General features: G+C 35.5%; 1 protein-coding gene across 1 annotated transcript in view; it reads right to left on the bottom strand.

The window, feature by feature from the left end:
* The window catches only part of LOC108736195, a 121,651-nt gene that overhangs the window by 84,354 nt on the left and 17,103 nt on the right, over positions 1-20,194 (bottom strand). The window contains exon 4 of the mRNA XM_025977711.1: positions 11,730-11,836. Coding sequence (XP_025833496.1) covers positions 11,730-11,836 — 107 coding nt within the window. The remainder of the gene's footprint in view (positions 1-11,729; positions 11,837-20,194) is intronic.

Consider the following 20,194-nt stretch of genomic DNA (forward strand, 5'->3'; position numbering starts at 1 on the left):
TACTGACTGTGTTACCTGCTCTAATAAGTGTGTGTTAGGTACTTGGCACTTAATCGAGTTACAAAAAAATATCTATATCCGTAAATTTTCCGTGTCTTTTGTAGTCATAGATAATGGGTAAACCAAGTGTGAAGAATAAAATGAGAAGGTATTCCTATAAACATTATCATTAAACATTATTAATTTATGAAAAATAAATTATTAGCAATCACTGCTGTTTGTTTTTTTGACAACTACTCTTCATTTTGTAATTAATCGGTAGTATTCTTTTTGTGTCTGTAACTACCAAACTAACCTTATCTCATGATAAGTAATATATATATTTATCCACCAAATCACCAAGGTTTATGACGTTAAACTAATGATGATCATATTTATTTGATTTTGAATTTTTACGGTTAAATGTGATAGGAGTGCATATAACTTAAATTATGTAGAACTGTATGTATATACTCACAGCGTTAGGATGGCTAAAAAAATACGTCAAGAAGAAAGGTTTGATATCAACCACTGTGAAGGCACAGAAAAAGCAGTATCTACAGGAAATGCGCCTGCTCTTATGTATAGTATTTATACGTCTAATAATTATATAATCAACAATTTAAATCATTTAACAGTAAATATTATAGGTTTGCACCTACGAAAGAACAACAAAATGTAGGATTTGCACCAGAAGAACCATCTTGCAGTCACTGCCCACTCCAGTTATGTGCGTTGCAAATAGATAATGCGTTACAATTTTTTATATTTAACGTTAAATAATATTATCTACAGAATAACACCAACCAAAGCACATCACTTAAATTCCGCATCCGATGTAGAAATTAAACATTTGCAAGGCTCAAAAACTGCCAGTAACTCATTAGAGGGAAGACGAATAGTGGATATTGGGTTTCTTTTCAGTCAAATTATAAGTCTGGAAAGTCATTCTCCTTTCAAATGTTCATGGAGGGAGATGGAATTTTTAAATGAGAGAAGATTCGGGTTCAGAAACGTTTTGAAATTCAAATGCAAAATGGGCAATAAAGTAGAAGAAATTTTTTCTGAACAGGAATCAAATGTCAACAAAGCAGCAGTACTAGGCATTCTCTCCGCTGGAGGTGGATACAGTCTTTTGGAGGAACTCTGTGGGCATATGAATATTCCATGTCTGTCCCAGAAAACGTATGAGAACTGCCACAAAGATGTGTCCGCTACCCTACATGCTACTTTATGGGACAATGTAAGGCGTGCTGCAGAAGAAGAATATCGACTAGCAGTGGAACTAGGAGAGGTGGATAGTACCGGCGTTCCAAATATTGCAGTAGTTGCAGATGGAGCCTGGTGCAAGAAATCCTATAGAACAAATTATGATGCTAGTTCTAGCGTTGGATGCATAATTGGAAAGCGCACTGGCAAACTTCTTTATTTAGGTAACAGTAATAATCAGAATCTATACTCAAAATATGACAGGTTGAAGACAATTGTTTATATAGTTAATACGTGCACATAATTCCTTGAAACTAAAGATTACCTGGATAAAAACATCGAAATTTAATCGATGCATCAGGGTCAAGTACCTATGTAGGAAATTACGACAAAGCCAATAAAAATTGTTTAATTGTGGTCCGAGATTAGCAACTAATATTGGGCCAACCTAAGATAGGGCAGCAATATTTAGTCAAGATTTGATGAATAATATTAGCTTAAGTCAGCCAGTATTGGGCAAGGACTTGTTGAAAAATATTGTACCAATGTTTAGCGAACAGTATTAACCAAGCATTAGGTAAATAATATTGTGCTAAAATATGGTGAACAATATTAACTCAATATTGGGCAGCTAACATAATGCCACGACTTGATGAACAAAATTCATCCAAGATCGGGCAACTGCTTCGCTTTCCATCTTGGCTGGTACTTCGTTGCCCAGTATTGGATATAATTTGAAGAGATGTTTATATGCCTAGCTTTGACACTCGAAGCTTGACCGAACTTTCGCCCAGTATTGACAAACCCATACTTGCCTTCCCAGTATTGGACCAAACATTGGCGATACGTTAATAAATCTATCCTTGACATTTGAAGTTTGGTTGAGTATTGTACTACTATTGTCAAGCCAATACTTGGCCACTCCAGTATTGGACCAAACTTGGTAAAACGTTAATGTACTTGATATTGAAGTATGAAGATTGGCCGAACTTTGGCCCAGTATTGACAAACCCATACTTGCCTTCCCAGTATTGGACCAAACTTTGGCGGTACGTTAATAAACCTAGCCTTGACATTTGAAGTTTGGTTGAGTATTGTACTACTATTGACAAGCCAATACTTGGCTACTCCAGTATTGGACCAAACTTGGTAAAACGTTAATGTACTTGATATTTAAGTATGAAGATTGGCCGAACTTTGGACCAATATTGACAAAAATATGCTCAGTTTCTCACTACTCATCCAGGTTTGGGTCTGTTAAGTCCGGAATTTCCTACATAAGTACATACGTATGTAGATTAGTCTTGTCGTACTAAAATAAATAAATTAATCATGTTGTACATTTAGGCATTAGAAATAAGTACTGTACTTTATGTGCAAAATATGAGGGTGAGAAGGATATAGTACAACACAACTGTTGTTAAAGCTGGAACGGCAGTTCAAGTAATATGGAGGCAGATATTATTGCGGAAGGCTTCAAAGAAAGTGTGACAATGCACGGCTTAAAATTTACAGTACTTGTTGGAAATGGAGACAGTAGCGTGTATAGGAAATTGCAGGATTGTGAACCATATGGACATCAAGTCAACATCCGCAAAATTGAATGCCGAAACCACCTTCTACGAAATTTTTGTAACAAACTTAGAGAAATTACAACCAAAAGGATCAGTTCCACAAACCAGGTAGTTGCAGTTCGTTTGCGACAATTGCTGGTGTCCAAAGTATTAAAAATTCGTACTGCTGTTGTTTCTGCTATTTCTCACCGAAAAAATCAAGAAAAACCTATCCACGGAAACATTGAAAGGTTGATAATTGATATAAGAAATACAATAAGCCATATTTTCGGCGAACATGAAAACTACAAAGAAATTCAATATTTTTGTGAAGCAGCCTGTGACAAAAATATTGCCGTAGTTGTTGAAATGAAGTCGTGTGGGTTATGGAAAGATATAATGTCCGTAACCAACAGATTAGCATTGCAAGCGTCAAATTTAATTTTGAACATGGACTCCAATATAGCAGAATGCTATTATGCATTGGTAGCAAAATTTACAGGGGGCAAACGCATTAACTTTTCTTTGAGGGGATCATACCAAGCAGGCTGTGAAGCGGCAGGTATTTCTTTCAATTGCAAAGGAGAATATGTGAACGTAGTCCATCGTGCGGTCATAAAAAGAAGTCCAGGCAAGTACACAAAAAACTTCACGGCTCGAAGGATGACCTTGCGGGATAAATACATGTACAGGCGAAATTTATTCAGGAAAATAAAGCACAATGCAAATCCTACACCGCTCGTTGATCCAGACTATGGTCCAGAAATGTCAAAGACCGACATGTTTCCTGCTGAGTACAAAGAAAAAATGAAACATTTCTTAAAGTCACATATACAAATACCTGTGAATCATCATCATCATCATCATAAGGTCGTCAGTCCTAAGACTGGTTGGACACGTACCTCTACTCTTTCCTATCCTGAGCTAAACTTCGCATTTCCCTAAAACTAGAACAGCCCACATCCTTAACTATTTGCGAACAGTAATTTAATCTAGGTCTACCTCTACCCCTCCTAACTCCTGTTTCTGCCTCTAATATGTCTCTGACTAGACCTTCATGCCTGAGAAGGTGTCCTACCAACCTATCTCGCCTATTTTTTATTGACTTCCATAGAGTCCTCTGTTCTCCTATTCTTTCCAATACCTCTTCATTTCTAACCTTTTCTACCCACGTTATCCTCATCATCCGCCTATAACACCACATTTCGTACGCTTCTAACCTTTTCTTTTCCGCCGCTCCCACTGTCCATATTTCGCACCCGTACAACGCCGTGAATCAAATTTCTAATATTGAAATAACGACAAGAGGTCAAAGTAGCAATCCCAATTTGATAACCGAACGCAGCAACTAAATAACATCGTCTAATTTTGGCAAAATATCATCATATCGAGGTAATAAAAATATTAGGTGATTGAAATTCATAAACAAAAAAATATTCAACATCTGTTTACAAATATCGTGATTTTGTAAAAAGTGACTATAATGGAAAAATGTAATCAGTGCAAAAAAGTTCCTCAAAAACATTTTACAAAAAAAGAATTACCTATATGCAACATCGTTAAACTTCGCAGTTATCTTGTAAGATCAATTGTAACCCAACACAGGGAAATTGACTATTCTTTCTGAAAACATTTTTTAATCGATATTCAAAAAAAATACAGGAAAAAAAAAGCGTTAGAGAAAGTTTCATCCATAATATGAATATCCTGCAGGTTTTTCTAGTAATGAGACCGTTTTCATACCACCCACGAGGTAGAACTCCCGACACATTTTGATTTTAAGTGGTTTTTCTTGGAGGCCTATTCAATTAAAAGGAACATTTCTGCATTGATGACATTTTCTCGCCGGAGCAACCCTGTACGAAATGATATAAACATCACCAAGTATATTTTTGGTTTGGCTCTTCGCTCTATATTCACGACAGGGGTGCAAACATCCGATGGCCTGCATTGACAATCCAAATCTTTAAAAACATATACATTTTATCTCCTAAAAATGGTAATGCTATTCTGACCGAGGGTTGCATCTTAAACTCAGTTTAGACTTAAGATGTGCATCTTAAAGCCCCTTAAAAAATCGGTCATTTATGTCTCCATATACTCTATTAGGTTGACTGTAAAAGAACGGCTTGGTAGTTGACAAATACCATCCGTTCTTGGGTGCCAGTCCAGACGGCATAATTTTAGATGAGGATGCTGTCCTAAAAATTAAATGTCCATTTTCTGCTAAAGACCTTACTCCGGTAAATGCAATATAAGAAAAAAAAATTAAATTTGCAACAATATCGGAATCTGGTACTATAGAACTAAAACTAAACCATCTAAAACTAAACCACGACTACTATTACCAGGTACAATATTTACTGTTTTCTACAAAAACTTTCTACATCCTTCTTTTACTTCAGGTACAAGGATTGCTACACATAACTTAAAGGAAATATTCATACTTTGTCATATATACGCCGAAAAAGTGGAGTTTATTAAAATATTAAAAGATGAGGATTTCTGGTTGAAGAAAAGGGAAAATAAATTAAAGAATTTTTATTTTTCATGTCTTCTTCAGATCCTCGTCATACACGGGGACAAGAAATTCGAAATCCATCTAGAGATTAGAATGAGTAGGTACCATTTCTGTTGGGCCAAATTCCTAAAAGACAGTTGCGACACTTTCGTACTTTGTTCACACACTTATTTCAAAATATTCTTGGTTCTAATAATTATTTTTCAGAATTGCTTGATTTTTGTTAATTATTTTCCGAAATGTTCGTTAAATAGGACCTTCTTCTAAATAATTGGACCAGTTCACTGTGTAGAGACTGAGGTAGTTCTATATGCTCGTCAAATTACTATTTTTAGGAGATAAGAAGTATATATTTTTAAAGATTTGACGATCCCAATGTAGGCCAAGGAAGTTTCCACCCCTATCGTGAATATAAAGCGAAGAGCAAAACCAAAAATATACTTGGTGATGTTTTTATCTTTTTGTTTTGCTTCGGCGAGAAAATGTCATACGTGCAAAAATGATCCTCTTAGGTCCCCAGGGGAAACCACTTAAGTTTCCTGTAGAAGCAATGATTCATGTTGTAGCGATTATCTGTTAGATGTTATTTTCTGTTGCTTTGAATGTGTGGATGACACATTTCTCGAGGAATTCTTTGTTCATTAAGATTTGCGGTAAGCATTGTTTTGTATTCTTAGTATCTTGAGGTTCTGTACTCTGTTGAATAATGACGTTTTCTATTCGAAGTGCATTTGTAAAATCCCTGGGTTCAAGGTAGCATTGGTGGTCGTCGAAGATTGCCACATATGAGTTTTCAAGAAGAATAATATGGTGATAATCATTCTCAAATTTAATAGGATAAGGATAGGTTTTAAAAAGTCTGAGTGATATATTCTTTACTAGACGGACTGTTAACTTTATTAAAATTCCATTTTTTAAGGTGAATAACTTTGGAATCGTAATTTGGTAATGTTTATTAATATTTGTATCATCAAAAGAAAAAGGCAGTATATTTTCGCTGTGGCTAATATGACTTAATTGTTCCTGAAATTGTGCGTGATTGAGAATACTAGGATGAAGGATATTGACTCTAGCAAATGATAAAGTTTCTACAACTCCATCTACTTCTTTGCTTACTTCTGCAGTTATGTCATTTAAAAGGGTAACCGTGTCTAAAATTTGCATTGATGTTATGTTTTCGTTCAACCTGATGGAGTTATAAAAATATGGCCTCTTATGTTTAAAATGCTCCGCTGTAAGGTAATCTCATTAGCGTTAATTCAATTTGGTGTTTTATTAGTGTTAGAAACAATCATTTTAGTTATATGCATTCGTTCATCTTGCAATTCTCCAATTAGCTTCTCGTATCTTTTGGCATTGGTCGAGTCTAATGTGCCGAACAATGTTGAGGATTACATAAATAAAGTAATGACAACAGCTCATAAGCTTACAAATATTAATTTTGTAGTAGGAGATGAGTAGCTTGGTACATTGCTATTGAAAGCTCAAGTGTGTCAGTTACTGCTGATTTTGTAAAAACAGAGCTGTTACAGGAAGTAAAAGTGACAGAGTCTCCAACCTACCATATGAAGTTTAATAAATCTCACAATATGCCAAAGTCTCATAGAAAGATAACAACCAAAAGATATGCCCACGTTGTTACAGTTGTAATAAATATGGTCATTTTAGTAAAAATTGCTACTTTCACAACAAAAAGAAATCACAATCAGATAGCAAAAGTAATGGGTATTATGCTGCTTTTTCAGTTGCAGAAACATTGGACAAGACCAAATGGTACATCGACTCTGGTGCATCACAGCACATGTGCCGAGAGAGAATATGGATGTATGATGTTTCTCCTACAACAATAAATAATATAAAGGTGGCAGACAACAAGACGGTGACGGTAGAAGGATGTGGTAATGTAAATTTACGAATAAGAGACTCCGAAGGCAGACCTCAGACAATTCAAATAAAAAATGTGCTTTATGTACCTACTTTTACAACAAATTTACTTTCTGTAAACCAGATTACAAAGAATGGGTGTGATGTTAATTTTGAGAAAGACCGATTTAAAATTTACCGAAACAAGAAATTTGCGTTGCAATATAATAAAATGTATGTATTGAATGAGTTTTCTGAAACATACGCATTGTTGTCAAGAGTAGATGAGAATGATATTAATTTGAGGCATCAGAGGTTGGGCCATCTTAACTTCATATATTTACAAAAATTAGAGAACAGGAGTAGAATTATCAAAAAAAGGTTTCCAGATTTGCATACACGTATAGAAGGTAAAATGAAAAGACTAGCTTTTAAGAATATTGGTACTAGAGCCTTTGAACCTTTTCAATTAGTTCACACTGATGTATGTGGTCCGACGGAGATTAGCTTTGTAGTAGGTGCTAAATATTATGATACTTTGTAAAGGTATATGTGTACCTTATGAAAAATAAATCTGATACTTTAGAAATGTTTAAGCAATTCAAAAGCTTAATTGAAAATGAGACTAAAAAAAGAATAGAGTATAAAGATCCGACAACGGAAAAGAGTACATAAATAAAGAATTTAAATCGTTTTTAGAAAAATTTGGCATACAACATCAAACCACTAATCCATACACCCCAGAACAGAATGGGTTAGCCGAGCAAATGAATGCACATTTGTAGAAAGAGCTAAATGTTTGATTCTAAATTCCAGATTGGAAAAATCTTTTTGGGCTGACGCAGTATCTACAGCTGCTTACATAATAAACAGGTCACCAACCAAGGCTTTGGACTACAGGATACCACATGAGATGTGTACGGGTAAGAAGCCGAATATTAGTAATATGAGAATTTTTGAATGCGATGCCATGGTACATGTGCCCAAAGAAAATAGGCAAAAAAGGGACTCTAAAGCAGTCAGAATGTTTGTAGGGTATTGCGAGTACACAAAAGGATACAGATTTTATGATAAAAATAATAAACAAATATACAAAAGTAGAGATGCAATATTTCTCGAGCATAAAAAATAACAGCATTATTATGCCACTATCTGATTTGTAAGAAAATGAATCTGAAGATTTGTTTCAAACAGATAAAAGTTCAAGTGAGTCTTCAACTGACACATCTGAGACTCTGAAATCAGAGAATACAACTCTAAAAGAAAAATTATCTGATGATGATAATAATGCCGATGATGAGTGTATACCAGATAAAAATGTTAATAATTTACCATCTCGTACGATAACACTGAGACCAAGGAATAATAAACATAATGCCTACTTGTCAGAAAGCTTGAATGAGTCAAAACAAGTAACAGATTTATTGGTTAGAGAACCCAACACTATAGAAGAAGCTCTTTCAGGCCTCAATGCAGAAGAATGGAAAAATGCCATGAATAATGAATATGTGTCGCTCCTGGAAAACAATACATGGACATTAGTCACACTAGCAGAAGGTAATAGAGCTATTCCGTGTAAATGATTAAAGGATTTATCCAGAAAAGGGGGAATTGACTACAATGAGATATTTGCTCCAGTAGTTCGTCATACTTCAATTAGATATTTATTAGCATTGACTGCCAAATACAATTTATTCATCGAACAGATGGATGCAGTTACTGCTTTCTTACAAAGTGACATTGACACAGAAATATACATGCTTCAACCACCTTCTTATGAATATGGAGAAGATGTTTGCAAATTAAATAAATCAATTTATGGTCTCAAGCAGGCAAGCAGACAATGGAATCTGAAACTAACATCTGTGCTAAAGGAATTAGGACTAAAAAGTATATTTGTGGACCCATGTATACACCACAAAAATTATGGCGGAATTATTCTATTTGTACTTATATATGTCCATGACTTGCTATTATTTTATAATAATGCAGAAACAGGAAAAAAAATAAAACAGCAATTGAAATGTAAATTTGATATGAAAGAACTTGGATATGTACATCACTTTGTTGGTTGGAAAATTGAACAAAATTTACCAAAAAATGAAATTAGCGTTGATCAGACTGCCTATATTGAAAAAATTCTAGAAAGATTCAAAATGAGTGATTGTAATCCAGTTCAAACGCCATGTGACCCTAGTGTTAAATTAACTAGTACGGAAATAAAGAGAATATTCTAACAGATATACCATATCAAGAGGCTATTGGAAGCTTACTATATTTATCTCAAGGAACTAGGCCAGACATATGTTTTATAATAAATAAGCTAAGTTGCTTTAATAACAAGCCAGAACAGCAACACTGGTTAGTTGTACTTCCTACAGTATATTGCGGTATAGGTTTTCCAAATTTTTGATTATATTTTTCTTTAACTTTCATCTTCGTATTTATTTGATTATCGTGTGCCCTTTCTCTTAATTTTTCTAGGATTGAATTCGATTCGCTTACGTACTCGTCTACTGTAATTTCATTTACTAAAATTTCATCCGGGTTATTGAAATTTCTGTGTTTAAAACTTCATATGGGGTTAGCTTAGTTGCGTAATGCGTTGATGTGTTACAGGCAAATGTTGTTGAATTCAAGAGCGCTATTGAGCATAATTTAGTTTTTTCTTTGGTAGAATAAGTAGTAATGGTATTTTTTAGGGAACAAATAACTCGTTCAGCCATACCATTCGTTTTGGGGTGATAACCTATGGAGTGAGTATGTTGTATATTTAATTCGGACAATTTACATTTTTTGTAAGATCTCATTGACGAATTCTCCTCCTTGATCACTATGGATTCTTTTTGGGATGCCAAATGTAGCTATAAAAATTCAACAGTTTACTTTTTATTGTTTCGGCTGTTATATCTTTTATTATGTATGTTTTCAGTAATTTTATTAATTGGTTTTGAATTACTAGGACGGACTCTTTAGTTTTTGTGGTGAAATAGATTTCAGTTACATCCATATCAACACGTTCGAAGGGTAATGTGGGGGTCGCGGTTATCGTTAATGGGGCTTTATAACTACGTCGGACTGTTTTGTTTTGTTAACATTCGAGACAAGAATTTATTTAATCAATTACGTTCAATTACATTTTTATTAACTCGCCACTCGTATGTTTGCTACATATGAAACGGGATCTATCTTACTATTGAATTAACGTGAAGATTATAAATAAGTTTTCAAATAAATTTTTGTAATCTTCTGAATTTTCAACAACATAAGTTCAATTTTTGTTGGATTTGAAGAAGGCTTCAATTCTAAAACTTCGTTAACCATGGGATTTTCGCTATGACGTAAAATAAAGTGGCAATAGTTGGGGTTATCCATCATGATTANCGACCCAATATATCCCGGGAGCATAACAAATGCAGTTGCGTATAGTGTTTCCATGTATTGGTTCCGTGTAGCTATTTCGCGTTTCGCAAAGTCGATCCAATATATCCCGGGAGCATAAAAAATGCAATTGCGTATGATGGTTTCGCGTTTTGAAAGTCATGCAATTCCGGAAAAATGAAAAATATAATTTTGAAAATTACGAACGCTATGTGACATTATCCAAACACATTTTTCACTTCACGTGCATTTTATGATAAAATTAAAGAGTATATTATCCTGAGATCCCAAGATACCGAATCTAACAGATTTTTCTACAGTAAATTCATGGCAAAGATACTCCAAATGTCATAGGATAAAATAAGATTACTGAAACACTAAAAGTAGTTGCTAGTTTTCTAAATATAGAGACACCCTCAGTTTCACACTGATCATTACTTCTGTAGGACAACAGCAGTATTGACTGTTAACTCTAGTGGTTCCATGATTACATGTTTGAAGTTGCAGAGTTAATACTGTTGCAGAATGATACGTAGAGAACCATTTAAGTAATAAAATTGACATTTTTTATGTAATAACACATCTAAACGGTGATGATTTGTTAGTTAAAAGTTATATAAAACCTTCCCAACAAGGTCTATTTATACTAATTCAACTTAGGATGAAGGTAATAATAACATAGATGGTTCATCTACAAACAATTTGAATTCAACGTCAGTTGAACTTAACAATGTGGATACTTTTTAGAGAATACTACAAATGGCGCAGTAAACGCCATCTCTAGCACGATGCTACATTTTAGGATTACGTATGCTCCAACAAGGTCCACTTGTGTGGATATCTACTTGCTGATATACAGACCACTTCGACTTATTTAATGTGGATACTTCCTCTGTAGATCCAAACAATATATATAATGAATTTTGAAAAATCAAAGGTGATTAATTAATCACTGTGCTGTTATTTGAACAATAAATAAAAAATAAATTAAAGAGCGAACGACGATAGAAATGTACATTGAACAATCCTGCTCTTTACGCAACAGAGAGCAAAGGAGGTTACTGAATTAGTGTTGGCGGGAGAATTTTGCCATTGCAGTATACTGTCACTTATTTCACAATTTGCATTCAGCAAATTTGCTGGGCAGTAATTTATTAGGTATAAGGTAGTAGTAAGAGCAAAAGAGTTGTATATCTAAACTGGAAAAATATTAAAAGCCTTACTTGGCAGTAACGGACAGTCAAAACTGTTAAGGTCTCGTTCAGCATTCCTGAAAAGACTCTTCTTGACATGTCTGGAGGGACCGTTTTCCACAAATCATCTCTTGTTGCTGAAAAAGGCATAGGTTTTAGTTAATTAAATTGACAGACTTTTAATAATTTCAGACAACGTGGTTTCTGTTTTTTGTATTGACTGCAGAAGCTACCTATAGTGCACGGGGAGACAAACTGGGGGAAATTATGTGGAAGTCTTTATGTCTGTGATTGTTACTGTAGGTGTTAGGTGTAGCTTTTATCATTCTTCTTAGTCTGGTAGTAACTTACAAACGCTTTGTTGAAGACAAAACGGCAAACGCCACCTACCTCAGTATGAGAAGTTAACCGTATCGATTCTTTGGTAAAATGAAGCAATGAAAAAAATAGAATATCGTTTCATTCTTTAGCACAAGGGAGGTTTTAATTATGAGAGCGGCGTACCCTCAAGCATAAATTTAGATAGGCTGCTCTAATCTTATAAGGTCGTTAGTGTGAACTCGGCTGAAGGTGCGAAAAAAACTTAAAGAGTTGGTGGGGATTGAAAAAGTAGAGAATGTCCAAAGTAAAGTAACTCAAATCCACGAAATGATAATTCCACCACACTGCAAAAAACAATGTGAAGTAAAATTTGACTCTCTCAAAACCAAATACGATCGTGTCAAAATTCACATTTTTAGGCACTTGTCCATATCAAACGAGGATGAAGACTTCATGAAATGTACTATGTTTGATCAGTATTCTGGAATACAGATAGCGCCACAGCGTATGGGGTGTAAATGCTATGAACAAAAACTATGCACACTTAATGATTGGGAACACTAGCATTATATTATGTACTTATTACGACTTCTTCACAGAACGCAGTTTACCCTATAAATTCTCTGGTCGGATAAGTGTTGTTTGTCCATTCAAGCATGTTCAATTCGCGACATATGCATGTATGGACAGACGAAAATCCCTATGGTATGCGACGAAGCAACTTTCAACATCGCTCTTTTCTGATACGGTTTACCTCCCTTAACAACCAGTGTTCGAGTCGTTGCGTTGAATTGGCCATGGAGGCCACCTCCTTTTCCCGATTTCAATTCTTTGGATGATTGCATGTGAAGTATTCTTGAGGCTTATTGTATATCGGAGAGCATTGAAAAGACGAGAACGTCGCTGTGTAATCGTTCAGATATCCTCCATCGCACGGTTCCATTGATCGCCTAGTATCTGGATAAAGACGGTGGAGTGTGAATATCAGCTCTCCTTGTAACATTACCCCCCTTTAACGATTTACATCCCCTGTGATTTATTCGCGTTTGTGAGCCTTCTCCCGTGACCCGTTTGTTTATATGAGCCTCCACTTTGACTCGTTTATGTTTGTTAGGACTTCGCTGTGCGAAAATTTAGCTCACAACGTGAACTATTACGCCCACCTGATGGATTCACGTAGAATGAAATTAGTGCGTCACACCTATGAGCGTGTTCCGCACACACACACAGCATATAGAAAAAGCGGTAGATATGTTCCAAACAATAGAGGAAGAAATACAAAGCACGAAATGTAGTATAACATGGAGGAAAAGCTCATTAAACAGCAACAACTACAACTGTAAAAGTTACTGGATAATCACAGGGATGATTTAACAACTGACCTAAACAAGTTAGGAGTAATTACCTTATCGAGTTTGTATGAAATAATGAAATACAATTAACGGAAAAGTTGCCGAAATGGAGATAAATGGAACAATAAAATCATCACATAGGTCATGCCTCTTCCCAACAGTGCTCGTTTCCAGCAAAGGCGGAAGCACGAGAATGCACATTGAATTTCGAAAATTAAATGAAGTTATGGTAAAAGAGAATTATCTGATTTCACTAATAGGCGATAGTTTGAGCTACTTAGGCAATGCGAAACATTCCTCTACCTTACATGGGAACAATGTATATTGAAACGTGGTGATCCAATAAGTGGATTGAAAAATGACGGCATTTGTAACTCCGGGTGCTGAATTTGTGTAATGCTGGAATATGAAGAGGGAGGAAATCCTTAATAGTTGCATTTCTTAAATTAAACGCTATATATTCACAAAAAACTATCACAAATAAAAATACCATACAATCAAAAGCGGTTATGATTTAAAGGAACTATAAAAAATTCTTAAATGAATTAAATTAAACCTTCACCTAAAATTTTAAGATTAAATAGGATAAAAATAAAATTATAATCTTCATCCCTCTTGCCGATCCGACGGGACTTGAACCTTGACGAAACTCTGGTACAAACTAGAGTGGGTGGATCGGCTTGCGAGTTTCGATGATTTAGGGAGCCGGACCATAGGTTCAACCATAATGGAGGGGTTCTTAAAGAGAAACCAGACTAAGACAAGTCCCTGAAAGAGGGCAGCAGCTCTTTCAGTACTCAGGGTGGCAGAGATCACGAGGATCGGTATGGCACTCTGATGCACAATACTGCGATGTGGAAGGCAACGGGAAACCACCACATTATGATCCCGAGTAAAACGTTCAACTACTGAAATTAAATGATGGCGTCCTCTGGGGTAAAGCACTCCGGACGTAAACTAGTCCCCCATTCGGATGTCCGGGCGGGGACTACCTCGGGGGATGTCATCACTAAGTGCAATAGGGTTAGGTGCAATGTTTCACGAGTCGGAGCGTGGAATGTTAGGTCAATGAGGCAGGTAGGGAAATTAGAAAATTTAAAAATAGAGATGGATAGATTAGAATTAGATATAGTAGGTATAAGTGAAGTCCGTTGGCCCGAAGCTGGAGACTTCTGGAGTGGGGACTTTAGAGTAACACATACAGGATCTGTAGAAAGTAATTCAGGTGTAGGAATTGTAATGCGTAGGAAAGTAGGGCAGAGTGTAGAATGTTATTTACAAAAAGGCGATAGGATAGTTATGGTTAAATTAAACTCAAAGCCGGTAAGAACAGTATTAGTGCAGGTCTACATGCCTACATCATCTTACAGTGATGAAGACGTAGAAGCAGTCTATGCAGATATAGAAGACGTGTTAAGTTTAGTGAAAGGACAGGACAACCTAATAGTTTTAGGAAATTTCAACGCAGTAATAGGTGAAGGTAAAGTGGATGCAATAGCAGTTTCTTTTGGATTAGGCAATAGAAATGATAGGGGAGATAGGCTGATAGCATTTTGCGATAAAAATAACAACCATCACGCTAGGAGGCGCTATACGTGGAAGATGCCAGGTGATTTAGGGAGATATCAATTAGATTACATACTTGTTAGGCAAAGATTTAAAAATTAAGTGAAGGACTGTAGGAGTTATCCAGGAGCAGATATAAATAGCGATCATAATTTAGTAGTTATGAAGACCAATCTTAAATTCAAAATTCTGAAAAAGAGGGCAGGTAGGAGACGTCTCGACTTAGAAAAGCTAAAATGTAACGAAGCGCGTGATAGGCTAGGTAAAATGACAGACGAAATACTAATGGCGACTGGAGAAACGAATGACGGGGACATAGAGATAGAATGGAACTGCATTAAAACGTGTCTAAAGGCAGCAGCTACAGAGGTACTAGGTCTTAAACAAAACGAAAGTAGGAAACCCTGGATAACAAATGTGATTGTAGGATTAATAGACGAAAGGCGGAAATACAAAAACAGGACAGACGAAGAAGGGCAAAAAAGATATAAAGCTATAAAGTGGGAAATAATTAGGAAGTGTAGGGCAGCTAAGTAACAGTGGATTGATAGGATGTGTAAAGAAGTAGAAGAAAAGTTTGAAGTAGGTAAAAGCCATGGGGCTTGTAATATAATTAAAAGGAATTTTGGAGATGTAGGATACAGTACTAATAATAGGGGTCATTTTGATAGAAAATGAGGAAAAGGCAGATAGGTGGAAAGAATATTTAGAGAACCATTACGCAGGACCTCAGTTAGGAGATATATTAGAGAAGGAAGATAGTGTGGAAATAGATGAGCTTGGATATCCCATAATGAGAGAAGAGTTCGATGTAGTATTAAAAAATTTAAAGAATAATAAGGCGCCAGGTGTAGATGGGATACAAGGGGAAATTCTAAAACATGCAGGACAAGAGGTTAGAGATCGTATGTTTAAGTTAGTTAGTCACATTTACGAAACGGGGAAAGTCCCAGAGGATTATAAACGGAACGTAGTAGTAACATTACCTAAGAAGAGGGGCGCGGATAGGTGCGAGAAATTTCGAACAATTAGCTTAACTTCCCATGCGTCAAAAATCTTAACTAGAATTGTACAGAGGAGGATGGAAAAAAGGGCGGAAGAACTATTAGGGGAAGATCAATTTGGGTTTAGAAGAAATAGAGGAACGCGGGAGGCCATTCTAGCTTTACGGGTAGCAATAGAGAAAACGATAGAAAAAGGAAAGAGTGCGTACATAGGATTTGTAGATTTAGAGAAAGCTTTTGACAATGTTAAATGGGACAAGATGTTAAATATACTTAAAAATGTAGGGATGAATTACAAAGATAGAAGAGTGATACTTAGTTTGTATAAAGAGCAACAGGCAGTTATAGAGCTGGGGATGCAACGTAGAGAAGTAAATATTAGGAAGGGAGTCAGGCAGGGATGCACACTGTCACCGCTACTTTTTAATCTATACATCGAAGACGCCATCAACATCATTAAAGACAGTACAACTGTAGGGATAGATGTGCAAGGGCAAAAGATTAGTATGCTTAGATTTGCAGATGATATAGCAGTATTAGCATCTAGCAAGGAGGACCTAGAGATAGCTTTAAATAAAATGGAAGCGGTACTGACAGATCAGTACTGTATGAAAATAAATAAAAGTAAAACTAAAATACTGATATGCAAGGGAAGAAAAAGTAGGGAAAGAGCGAATATAAAGATAGGAGACGAAAAATTAGAAGAAGTGGCTGATTTTAGATACCTAGGAAGTCAGATAAGTGAGGATGGAAGGAGTAGTAGGGATATAAAGCAGAGGATAGCGCAGGGTCGTGTCGCCTTTAATAAAAAGAAGTCACTTCTATGCTCGCGAACGGTTAATTTAGAAATTCGAAAAAGGTTGTTAAAGGTGTATGTTTGGAGCACGGCGTTGTACGGGTGCGAAACATGGACAGTGGGAGCGGCGGAAAAGAAAAGGTTAGAAGCGTTCGAAATGTGGTGTTATAGGCGGATGATGAGGATATCGTGGGTAGAAAAGGTTAGAAATGAAGAGGTATTGGAAAGAATAGGAGAACAGAGGACTCTATGGAAGTCAATAAAGAATATGCGAGATAGGTTGGTAGGACACCTTCTCAGGCATGAAGGTCTAGTCAGAGACATATTAGAAGCATAAACAGGAGTTAGGAGAGGTAGAGGTAGATCTAGATTACTCTTCGCAAATAATTAAGGATGTGGGTTGTTCTAGTTTTAGGGAAATGCGAAGTTTAGCTCAGGATAGGAAAGAGTGGGGGTACGTGTCCAACCAGTCTTAGGACTGATGACCTTATGATGATGATGATGATGATGATGATGATGATGATGACATCCCTCTTGCCTTCTCTTCTACTTTACAATTTTTTTTTAATAGAACGACACCGTTGCGTTCTGCCCCTAATACTTTCTTGTATTCATTCCCTACCTTTATTTCCACATCCTCTTCTATCCTATGACTAAAACTGTAATTTTCTTTTCTACATATTCCACGTTTTCTCCCTTCATTTTCAATCAATATTTGATCTCATTACATTGTTCCCCATTCCAAACCTTGCTATAACTGTCTTGTTTTCTTTCAAATGCTTTGGTCTTATATATTTCTGCTGGTTTTTCAACAGCCACTTTTTCATCCCTTCCTTGTATTTCGACCTTTATAGTTTTCTTACGTCTTTCTATTTTTCACCTGATAACATTTTTCCTCATCATACTATCTACATTCCTTTCATTCCCCTATTTTGCCGTTTTTTCTATTATTTATTTATCATCATTTCCTCCACTGCCTTTTTCTTTCTTGATCATATCAATTTCACATCCTCATGATTTTTTCTTCATATCTTTCTACTTACACCTGTCAACTGTCCAACTTGTCCTCGTATTTGATTGTTGTCCTTCTATTCGTCCCGGTCTCATCCACTAGTTCTCCACATTTCATTTCTCTTTTTAAAATAAAACCCGAGTGTAGCTATTAATTTTAACTTCCATGTTGTGCTTTGCATGAATATTCATGATTGTATCTTTTCCAATCGCAGATTTCCATCCCCCAAAAAATACACTTCTTGCTACTGTGCTGAACAAATCACCCTTTTTTCCCAATCATTTTTGCGTAGTTTTTAACTTCATTGTTTTCCATTAGTGCGTCTGACTTCCTATTTGATTGTTTATGTGTAACATCCTTGTTATTTCTCCCCATTATCTCTTCGGCTATTTTTCGATATTCCTACTATGTCCTTTCTGTTTACTAAATCGTACACTATTTTTAGATCCGTTCCTATTAATTCTTTCATTTTACAACTTCTTATTTTTCTCCAAGCTCTTTTCCGATTGTTAGAGCATAATTTATTACTGTTCCCCCATGTTCCATAAATGTGTATTCTCCTTCCTTGCAACTTCCGTGGCCCCATCTAGTGTAAATAAACTCTTTTCTATACAACATAACTTTTTCCCTCCCTATCTATAAATTGTTTGTTCTTCAGCTCATTCTCGCATCCTTCTTCTTATTCTAATATTACAATCACCTATTATTACAATGTTATTATCCCTTTCTTTTTCTATCTTATTGGGTTTACACTACTGTCCCTTTGCTTAAATATACGCATATAACCTGGTTTCCCTTACCTACTGTAATATCTAATACGATCACCCCCTTTTCTAATTCCTGCACATTCACATTCAAATTTTTTATTTTACCTATTTATATTCCCCCTACTGCCTTTCCACTTTTATTTACTTTTACCGTATGATATAGTATGCACAAGTACTGTTTGCCGTGAAAACACGAACGGTATTTTCTCAGTTGGTTTTTTTTTGACGAAGCGAATAAAACTCCGACTTAAACTATTTAACTAAGTTTATTTAAAATGATAATCGCTAAACTGCGATATATACAAATGAAGGACTAACTGAAAACAAACTTATATTTCTAACATGCTAATATAAAAGAAAACCACCACCACCAAATATTACAACCTAAGCAGTTGACTCAGATTGCTATGAAAGAATCCCAAACAGGGTAGCTGTATTAGCTAGATTAGGTATTTATAAATTACGAGAAACGTAAATGTAGTATGAAGCAATCGGTGATGCACCCCGCTACCTGCTCTGGGTATTCGTCTAAACTGTACAAAGGAATTGCTAAACTAGTATTTGAAGAAACCTAACTTTAGAAAAATATTTATCTGCTGATAATGACACGAGCTACCTATACTGATACTTGACTGATGTACTACTTATTTCCATAGAATATTAAATATACCTACATTATACAAAATATTCTTTATAAATGTTTTGCTCTATTGTTCGCATGCACACTATCATTGCACTTGGGATTCACAAATATTTCGGTTGTCTGAAATCCTAAAGAGAACTTATAATCTAATCTTTCTATATTATTATCCTTCACTTCTATCTACGTCTCACTTACATATATTATTTCATTTTAATCTGTTCAAGAATTTATTATGCTTATTTTTGATCCTTGCCATATTCCATGCAATGTTCATATTTTTCTACTTCTTACACCTCTACCACGTTTTCCATATTATGAAAGGAGTGATTTCCTTTTATTTCTGCTAGTTTCCCTGTCTCTTAGTTCTATAACGTACTCTTTCTTTTAATTTACACTCTCTTATGCCCCACCTTTGTATCTAACGCTGGCTCTTTTTCTCTTATGTTCTCTTCTCTTATTCTTTACACTATTATATTTTTAATTCTTTTTTCTGCTGCTGATAGATCTCCCTTAATATAGACTTGATTCCCTTGATCCCTTTAGCTTTTCTGTCTTAATATTTCCAACCTCTCTTCTAAGATTGCTACTGTTGCTTCAACTTTCATATCCTTTCTTAAAAACTTTTATAGTGCCTTTTAGATTCCATCTCTCACATCTTTTGTATTACTTATTTTTCCCTTTTCTGGGTATTATTACATTTAACTTTTTACCTTTTATTTTTTATATTTCGATTTCCCTTATTTTCTTCTCCCTTTCATTCTTCTTCAAAACATTTCTGATACGTTTAGACGATTTAATAGTATGGTCCAGGACGTTTGAGAAACATGTCACAAGGCTTGAAGGTTTGTGTAATTTCTACAGGACTAGTAAGTTCTTTGCTGATATAGAGAAACCCCTATGCGACCGCACAACAGTAATAGAAAGATTTGAATAGAACGAGATTCATGAAAATACTTACAGAGTCGTTAAGTAAAAATTGTTGTGGGTCCCTATTGACTATGACCCAGCTACTGAGCTAACATACGCGAAGAGAA

The sequence above is a fragment of the Agrilus planipennis genome, unplaced genomic scaffold, assembly GCF_000699045.2.
Source record: "Agrilus planipennis isolate EAB-ADULT unplaced genomic scaffold, Apla_2.0 scaffold125, whole genome shotgun sequence".
Lineage (NCBI taxonomy): Eukaryota > Metazoa > Arthropoda > Insecta > Coleoptera > Buprestidae > Agrilus > Agrilus planipennis.